The sequence below is a fragment of the Drosophila navojoa genome, chromosome 3 (assembly GCF_054131105.1).
Source record: "Drosophila navojoa isolate 15081-1374.11 chromosome 3, UAZ_NAV_1.0, whole genome shotgun sequence".
Classification (NCBI taxonomy): domain Eukaryota; kingdom Metazoa; phylum Arthropoda; class Insecta; order Diptera; family Drosophilidae; genus Drosophila; species Drosophila navojoa.
Window position 1 is genome coordinate 26,910,206 of NC_142891.1, and position 10,072 is coordinate 26,920,277.

Consider the following 10,072-nt stretch of genomic DNA (forward strand, 5'->3'; position numbering starts at 1 on the left):
TATGCTTCGACTTAAAATAATATGTAGGACATTAACTTTTATTCAATTGCAAAATTGTACATCTTATTTAAAGAGGATATTGTTCTTCTTGTTTTGAGTACTCCTAAAGGGAGTATAATGAAATACCAGTTGGTTTAGATGTGTTAAACTCTGTTATTTATATAATAAATTATTTTATTTTGAAATCATAGTTATATTTATCTTCGTTTTCAAGATAATTACATAAAACCAAGAAGTTCGCGCGCTACAAAAAGCATACTTCTCTGGAGAATACTTCTCATTGCTGTTCTCTTTCAAGTTTTGTCAATATAGTTTGCAAAGAAGAGCAGCATTTCACCTCAATATACAACTCTATCATCTCTCACTATATCTAGAAACTTCAAACTCGTAACTCCTTAATAATCTCAATTATAAATGAATCACTTTATTTATTTTATTTTTATATTTTTTTTATTTATATTTATATTTATATTTTTATACATTTAAAAAAGTCATGCATTGCCATATTCATCTGTATAGATACTTTTGAGTTATAAATAAATCTAATTTATGTAAGACGCTACAATTTGCTATACCAAAACGCAAGACTATGAATTTAGGTTCAAAATGAACTATGTATAATATGTAGCCCATTAAATTCTGAACATAAAATCAATCTCTATGATCAGTAAATATATTCAAATAATTTATATATTGAGCAGGCGGCGCATATAGTGTCACTGAATTTCTGTTTTGTGATGGGGTGCCGATTGTATGAGTTAGGAATATTCATTCGACCTCAAACATTTTAGTAGTAAACATCTGGGAAAAATAAAAAATAATAAAACAAAAATTATTTTTATACATCTAAAAATTAATTTGGAAATTTTTATTTTGGCCAAATAAATATTTAAAATGGATTACGGAAACAATGGTGCAGAATTCAACTGGAGCTACGTGGGTGGCCAGGGCGGCAACGGCGGCCAAGGCATGACGTATCCTCAGGTAATTGCGTAGAGCAGCAGCAGCAGGTGTTAGTCAATGGAGGCGACTTGTAATGCGTCGCAACCTATTATTGCAGATGGGTCAGATGGGCCAGGGCAGCTATGGCACTGGCGGTGGACAGCAGTGGCTCCACTCAAACCAGGCCTACCAGAACTCAGTGCCCAACTCCACTCCACCGGCTCCATTCGAGGCGTACAACCAATCAATGATGCGCTACACGAATGTCCATAAAGCAGGCGGAGGCATGGGTCAAATGGGCATGGGTGGCATGGGCGGCAGTTACGGCGGATATGGCTCCGGAATGAATCGCAATGGTAAGACGCAACGAGGCCTGCTCCTCCTCCTCCCTTTGCTCAGCTGCTAATCATAATCTCTCTGCCTAACATGTCACTAGGACTGGGCCATGCCGGTGGTGGCATGGGTCAAAATGCCAACAGCGGCTACTCCAGCTGGTAACGGATTGTTAGTGATGGATCTCTGCATTCACGTATATTTGCCCTATTATTTTGAAATTTTTCCCTGACTAGTTCTTCGCCACTCAAATGTTAAACCAACTAAAAATCTTCCTGAAGTAAACCGATTAAAAAACATTTAATAAAAACGTTTTATAGCGACGATTTAATTGTTGGGTTAAGTCTCGTGCATATTCCCGGATCACAGTCGATATTTACATGGTGATCTAGCAACTGCTGGGGTCAGCGACGTCTATTAACCTACGATTTGACGTGTGTTGTGACCTCTGTCAGCGCCTGGGATCGCTCAGCAACAGGGAGGGGTGGGCAGGCAGGCAGAGGGAGTGTCGGGCAATCCGTCCGGGTTTGCAGTGGCATAAATTACGCACCCGTGTGTGTGTGTGTGTGTTTTGTCTATGTATGTATAAATTATGAAGCCTACTATTAGTTAGCATGTCATTTGGCAGCGCTGCTATAAATTACAGCAGAGCAACAACTGCGCGAGTGCCACTTCCCGTGGCAAATGCAACGAGAATGGAATTATGGCACGGCATGAGCTGGCATGGGTTGCTCGATGTGTGTTATATGTACTAGACACGTGTATGCTGCATCGCTCCGTATCCACTTATGTTTTTACAATGCTCTACTCGTCCACGAGTTGAAGAGAGTATATTAGTTTTGTGATATTGGAGCATATAAGATTAGAGATTGGGAGTGATGCGAGTTTGGGGCTAGAGATTAAAGAACACTGAAACATATATACGTAGACTTATGGGTCTCATTTTCTGGTGAGAGATAGTGAAGAATTGGGGTTAGAGATTAGAGAGAATTGCAGTATATTTGAATCTTCTTTTCCGGTAAGATATAAATACTTGATACGAATTAGAAAATTCCTATATTGTTACTATAGTTTGGAAACTTGATCAAGATAGTTTAAAATGGGTAGGTCAATATCTTGAAGGTACGTCAATAGATAAGAACTATGCTAATTTAATGCTAAAGTTAGGCTCTCGACTAATTGGTCGACTTTCTCCGCAGATATTAATATAATTTCATCTCTTGCTGTGCCATGAACGAGTATTGCGTAGTCGGCGCATGCCTCCTCTATAACGTTCCAAAATATGTTTTCTTTTCTGCTTTTTTGGGAGAGTTTTTATTAATAAATTTCCATAGTGAATTTTTTGGGGCTGGCGCGCGCGTGTGTAATGATCTGTCGCTCTGGATCAGGGTTGTGGATTAATGGTAAACCGAACGCATTTTTCATCGAACAAACGTCGCATGAATTCGACTGCATTTGACTGCGTTTGCCTGCATTCTGGTTGTTGTTTCATTTTCCTGTTTTATTTTGTTGGTTTTTTGTTTTTAGCATGGAAATTTATGTCGTCGCCATTTGCCATGCGCCGAGTTTTCAGTTTTCAGTGTTCAGTTCAGTCAACTATCTAGGCGACTGACTGCTCCAATTATGAGAGCATTCCAACTGTGCTCTAAATATTTGGACACCGTTGCCCGCGCTTGTTACCGCAAAACGTGTCTCACACCCCACACTCTAAATGTTACCTCAAATTCCAGTCACGTTCGATTCTCTCATAGAGAGCGACACAGAGAGAGAAAGAGAGAGAGGGCTTTAATAGAGCTGCTTAACTCGTTAGTCAAATTTGATTAAGCTGCTTATATGACTTATAAATATAAATATATATATTATTTATATTATATATGTATATATATGATCTTGGTAAAGTATTCATTATGGTGCTCAACAATTTATTAGATTGTTATTTCTTGTTATTGTTTTTTGGAATTAATAATAAATTTTCGTATTTTATTATAAGCTATCCAATTTTAATACAATTAATTTGTTTAACTGATTTGCTTCCTGTGATTTTCTAGTTAAGCAATCACACTGTTTGGATTATGTGCCTTAAAACTTCCGATATGCTATTTTAAAAAAAATGTTCACACTAAACAACATAAACAACATGCAGCTCCATTATCCATTAGCATTTTATATAAAAAGTTAGTAAATTACAGCTTCTACGAATTAAAGTTGGTTACAGCGGGATTGCTCAACTCTGCAAATGAATTTTAAAACCGATGTAATAAAAATGAAATCTCGTGCAGAAGCACTTAATAAATGAGATCCTGATATGAGTTAAGTCTTTATATGTATATCGTTCCACAACTATATTATGAAATTTGTAGCGTAGCTTAACGCGATCACGGTTTCAAAGAAAATATACGTTCTTAGCTATTGATTATACTCACATATATTTTACGTTCATATATAATAATATATAAAATATAAAACTTTTTGAACAGAAATGTATAATTTATGGATATGTAACAGGGCTGACCCCATCACTTGGAATAGCTACTAATGATTCCATTATATGTTTAATATAGTGGTAATTTTTAATATATGTATTAGCAAAATTTTTTGATTTATTTTAATATATATTTAGTACATATTAAGTATAATGGAGTATAAATTTCCAGTTAAGAATTTTTGAATGGTTTATTATTATGATTCTGAGCAATAACAGGCGAAGGCTCAACAGACTCTATCCACTGTGTCGTAGAAACAATCTTCTCTTAAACGAATTAGCCTTTCGATCAATAGTTATTCGATTTATTTTTAATTTGTAATTCAACACTATTTTCTGTATTGTGTTCTCAATTCTTTCTCAATTTCAGATTTGATAGCGCATTTATGTTCGATTTGAGAGAGCAGCCATTTTTTCCACGACATTAAATGGTTTTCGATGTCGCTTAATGGGGAAGGGAACTAGCTCGTTGCTTGTGCCGGCCGGTTCGATCGTGCTGCCCTTTCACGTTGAGGTACTTGAAAATTTCTTGGTGTTACTTTAATTTGTGAGTTTTATTTCGGTTTATTGTCTGTGTGTGTCTGCGGCTTTATACGCATTTGTTTTCCATGCACTTATTTAATTGTGTTTTTATATTTATTATGTGCTTTTCTCGAGCTGCCTTTAAAGTGCCACATTTACCTTAAAAATGTATTTTTAATTTATTTTTTGTAGCTGCTTTATCGAGCAGCTCATCGGGTTCAGAGGCGGCATCGGCGATAAGCACGCACCATTTTTTTTTTTCGGGGTTTTGGCTTTTTTTGAATTTAAATGAAGTTTTTTTTGATATACATATATATACAATATATTATTCGGTTTTAGTTTTAGTTGTCTTCATTGCGTTCGTTTTTAGTGCGATGTAATGAAGTTTGTTTATGGGGCTTGGGGCACATTATCATTTCGTGTAAGTCAGCTATTACTCTACATTGTGCCGTCGTATATATATACATACATCTATGCATTTACATACATACATATGCAGCACTGAGTGAGTGGGGAAAAGGTATTGGACACCATTCGACAATTGTCCAGTGTGGTCCCCCATGTCGGGCATTGCCATGGATTGTCTCTCTTTTTAAGTGCCGCATGACTGTGTGATTTTCGTCGCTAAAAAACGGCGGTCGGCCATAAAATCAACACTTTGGTTAGCAAAACAAACCGTTTAATGCAAAACAAACAGTCAACAATGAACAACAACAACAACAACAACAACAACAGCATCGACTATGGCTACACCTGTAGATACAACTAGCGGGCAATGCATCTGTCTAGTTATAGTGTTGAAATGGGCGTGGCACTCCTATCGGCTATCACTAAATTCACAAAGTGATTGCAAACACAAAAAATATCCGCAATTTGTGCAACATTTTTGCTGAAAACCACAAAAATCAATTGCCAATTTAAGCAAACCACCTGAACGAGAGTGAGGGTGTATTGGTATGCGTGTGTGTGTGTGCGAAATTAATATGCAACACTTTTTAGTGACTTTTCTATTTGAACGTAATTGAATCATAAAACACTCGATGACCTGTCAATCGAATGACTTTTTGTTTTTCAATACCCTGCAAGCAATGAAAGTGATGCTATGGGGTATATTGCTTAAGATTAATGTTACAGACATAATGTAAATAACAGTGATTTTTGATAACGATTAACAGGCGACTCGATCGAGATTTGGCAGTCCGGCTATTCATCTGTCTATTATTCTATCCATAATAAACCATATAAAACAGTTGCCTGAGAATCAGATAGCAAATAAAATTATTTGAATATTTGAATACTATTAACCACTAATTGTTATATATCTAATCTGTTATATATCAGAATCATCAAAATTTACAGTAACTGGTAAATCGATGACAATCGATGAGCTATCGAATGAGCAATCAGCATTTAAAAATCGAATAGTTAATAAATCGATTTACTCTTCAAATTATAAAATCGATCAATTATTGAATGAGCGATTAGTATATGTTATGCATGATATAACTATTGAACATCAATAAATAGATCAATATCTGAAATCACAAAGACCGATAGTTATCGATGGCTATTATCAGCTAGAGTTTGCAATACAACGATTCATAAGTTGATCTTGACTGATGGAATACACGTAACAACTCGCGATACTCTCTTCTTCGATTAAATTCGAGTTCGATGGCATTTGTACTAATGGGATTCTTAAAGACAATATATATAGATAAGAAATATGCGCAACAGATGTTTATTGAATCAGTTTTAAGTAATATAAGTTATATCTATCGACTAAAGGATCCGTTCATTTCAAAAGCTAGAGTTCTTTATTTGATGTGTGAGCAAACTGAAGTCTTCCCAGTTTTCCGATGCCAATGCTTATTCTTCACAAAATCTACTACAATGGAGATCTGCTCTCAGCCGTATATCGACTTCTAGTAGTCGAATTTACGCCCTAATTAAATTCTAGGGCAATCCCAACAATGGAAGTTGACTCGAAATTCGCGGTATTTCCTAGTCGAGCATCGCCTGTAGACATGTTTTAGTGTTTGGCTTGTGTATTTTTAGCTGCAATGGGAGAGACCGACAATTGAACATTTTTGACACCACTTCACGGCAGCCCATTGACAACTCAATGCGCCTCTCCGCCGGTGCATTTATCACCCGGCTGTGGAGGGCGGGTCCAGTCTAATCCAGCTGATAACAGCGGGTGGTGGCCCGCGTCGGTGCCAGCGATTAACCCACGACCGCCAAGCGGAATGGTGTCATTTTAAAGTAGCCATTACCACGCCATTGTCTGGCCCTAATGGCGAGTCCCATGGACTGCCGGTTTGTCGGGCTGTCGGGCTGTCGGCCCGTTGGTCGCCTGCTCGGTGTCGACCCCCCGTTCCGATCCAATTTCTTAGCGTCTGATTGATATGTCCGGTCGAGAAGTTGTTTTCTATCTTTTTTCCCAAAAGAGGGTTAGACTTTTGGTCAGCAATGGTGGACAGTGTCTTTGGGGTGTTTACGCACAGCGTAGCCAAATGCAAGTTTCTCCAATTGTCAAATAATTTACTGTATAAAGAAATTGTATCAGGTTCTCTGGCTTTTTTAGCTCACAATCCAAGTAGGACATTTTTATATAATTCCAATAAAAAGTGGAAACGGATTGCAACATTTCTTTAATAACTCGCAATGCGCATTGTCGGTCACGCGAATTCGTAGAAATAATCAAGAAATATTTTCCATCATTTGCTCTGGCGCATCCGCAGTCCGCTCGACAGACAGTTGGACAGTTAGACAGGGGCATCAATTTTATTTGTATTTTATATTGTCTTGTTCCCTTATTTGAGTTTCAACTCGCATGTGCAGAAAAAGGGAGCAATGCCAACAATTGCGCTAATTTCGAAATAAATTTTTAATCTCAACCGAGGGACAATTGCAATCAGCAGACGCACATCCACCCACATGGGCTTTGTCTTGACGTGGTGACACGGCGCGCCGTCTGCGGGTCACTCCGAGCCGGCAGGGGTCAGCTGTTGACCGTTGGTCAGCAGCCGCCAAGTGCCCCACCCCCAGCGAGAACAAAGGGAAACGTCAAAATTAACGAATGATTTTTGGCGATTTAACGCTCAAAAATTTCCTATACGAAGATGAAATTCGATGCTCTCTAGTTTCGAAATTGGAATTGTCGTATGTGTGAATGTGCGTGTGTGTGTGTGTGTGTGTGTGTGTGGAGCAAAGGCAAGTCGAGGTCGAACTGTAAGCGGATTTGTAACGCCCACAACAATTTGTAACAGGCCAGACAATACCAACACACAGACAGACAGGAATAGAGTGTGTGTGTGTGTGTGTGTGTGTGTGTGTCAAATTGCCTTTGTGAGTGTGTTTTAGGTGTCAAGGCTCGGGAGCAACACCTACGGCAACAGTAGCAGCAGGCGGTCATCGAAGGGTTCAGTCGAACAATTCATGTTTCCCAGTTTTGGCTTTGTTTGCCGCTTTTATTGGTGGCTGCTTTGATGCCTAAATCCAGTTGAAAGTCATCAGACAGGCCTGGACGCAGTCCAGTCCCGCTCTGGCGACTCCTGCAAGGTGTTGCCTTTGTGCCAATTCATTAGTTGAGCCAGTCGCCGCACCTACGCCAGGGGATCGCAGGAGCAGGAGCAGAGATCAGCGCCAGGCACACGGCTGTGTCACGCGTCGGACCTCAACGTCAGCAACTATTTTGATGGTTCCAGCCCGAACAATTGGCTATTGTTCCATTGGCTCTACCGACTGGATTGTGAGCGGTTTTAATTGCTTCTGATTGAGTTTTATGCTGGCCAACGCACACACGCGCACAATGGACCAACATTTAGGTGTTAGGCATGGAATGGCTCAGCCTCAAGGCTGCTGCAGGCAGGAATGGTCTCTGATACTATCACAAGGATTTATAATATTTACTGCAGCAATATCATCAATATTTCACTGAAAGTGCGTCGCTTAAGACTTGAATATTGTGAATATTCCTTGAAAAACCCTTGGAAAAACCTTCCCCAAATCGTCTCTACTTGAGTCGCGTGGCAACCCTTTTCGTCTCTCTGCCCCTGCCTCCGCCTGCTTTGGCCATAAAGCAGAAAACTGCATAAAAACGTCAGGCAATCTCATAAACAGGGAATAAAATTGAATTGAAAATATCTCGACTCTGCTTACACATCTATCTATGCATAACTCGTGCCAAGTGGCAAGGGAGCTGGCTGAGTAACCGCAGACGACGCCAGCGTCGCCACCGTCGCGCCGCCTCTGAATATCTTATTTCATAAGCAAATAAGACATAAAGTAAACGCCAAACTGAACCCTCCAAGCACGCACACACACTGACACACACACGGATGATATAGCCGCCGCCCCCCGAAAAGCAAATATAAATAGTCATACATATACCCCAGTATATAGAGCAATATGTATGCAGACGAACAAGCAAAGTTTACGCAGATTTTGCCCCAACATCCTTCGGCTGCGAAAAGCCAGAGCCCCAGACTCCATCAAAATTCTGGCCACAGAGCAAGCCGCACGGGGCCCCGACTCTGCCCGACTCTGCCGGGGCACGTACATGGCCCTCGGGGGAGTTGCCGCAGCGAAAAGGGTTGCGGCTGCCTGCACCTTTCTGGCGGGGTTGGGCGGTGTGGTGAGGGGCGTGGCGGTGCTCTGCTGGGGGTTCGCCCCATAGGTTGAGTTGACAAAAGATTTTGACTTTCGCCTTGGCGCTAGTCGCGATAAACTTTGACCAAAAATATTTCAAACGGCGAAAGCCGCCAAAACGGGGTGAGAGCGTGACGCCCACAAGGATTTCGGGTTTTCCTATAATATATACACTTAGCGAAAATTCTGATATATACAAATGAGAAAAATGTTTAGAGTGAAGACTATTGATATTACAATTTAATCAGGACACATACATAGATTTATGTTGTATAAATATATGTGGAATACCTATATTAAAATTTAGACACAAATCAATTATTACAGGGAAATCTTGTGGGAAGAAAAGTATACGAATCCTTATGTAACTGAGACTTTGGTCATACCAACAATTTTTAAACACGACTATAGTCTAGTAAAGTTAGGTTGATCGAATATACGCTACACACAAGACAAACTATTAAAAAAAACTTCATTTCAAAAGTGCACTACAATTCTTATCTAGACTATTAGTCCAAACGCCAATTGTCAGTGACGGGTCTCGTATATTGGTCAGATAAACTTGTCCAGGAACACCTTGACCCATTTTAAAAAAGAAAACTTACAGAAAATACTAATAACTCCGATTATGATCCGATTTTATACGGTAGAATCTGGCTAAAACGACTCCACTTATAAAATCCGTACGGTTAGCACGATAAGCTTATATGAGCAAACATATATACGTTCAAGGAATCGTCATTAAAACCGGAGACGACATGATCTGTATATGGATTTCTAAGTTACAATTTTTACACTGATGTATGAAGTTTTTGAATATAATATTCTATATTCATCAGGTATACAGTTGTCTATTCATACCAAAAAAACAATTAAACTATTTCTCTTAATATTATTATATTAAATACTTTACATACATAGATGTAGACATAGCTTTTTTTCTCAGTGTAGTTTTTGTTGGGGTCTTGCGTTCAAGTTCTCTGTGTACTTGGCAGCCCACAAGTTAATAAACTTGTCAAAATCCCCGAGTTCACGAGTCAGCGAAGCGAGCGACGCTCGATTGGAACTGCGGCCAGCACTCGGACTATCCTGGCGGCTAGTCCCGTTGGCTGGCTCTGACCTGGCGCGACTTTTAATCGA

At 39.4% G+C, this 10,072-nt stretch overlaps 1 protein-coding gene across 1 annotated transcript; it reads left to right on the top strand.

Moving 5' to 3' along the window:
* The first annotated feature begins 754 nt into the window (after window positions 1-754).
* LOC115562491 (uncharacterized) lies at window positions 755-1,606 on the top strand. Its single transcript, XM_030384122.2, has 3 exons — window positions 755-984; window positions 1,061-1,298; window positions 1,379-1,606. The coding sequence occupies exons 1-3, from the start codon at window positions 895-897 to the stop codon at window positions 1,438-1,440; spliced, it is 390 nt and encodes a 129-aa protein (XP_030239982.1). The 5' UTR covers window positions 755-894; the 3' UTR covers window positions 1,441-1,606.
* The last annotated feature ends 8,466 nt before the right edge of the window (window positions 1,607-10,072 follow it).

Excerpts from the sequence above, each read along its gene's own strand:
- LOC115562491 (XM_030384122.2), top strand. The coding sequence starts at position 895 with ATGGATTACGGAAACAATGGTGCAGAATTCAACTGGAGCTACGTGGGT. Across the intron at positions 985-1,060 it reads AAGGCATGACGTATCCTCAG|ATGGGTCAGATGGGCCAGGG; the intron begins GTAATTGCGTAG and ends CTATTATTGCAG. Across the intron at positions 1,299-1,378 it reads CTCCGGAATGAATCGCAATG|GACTGGGCCATGCCGGTGGT; the intron begins GTAAGACGCAAC and ends ACATGTCACTAG.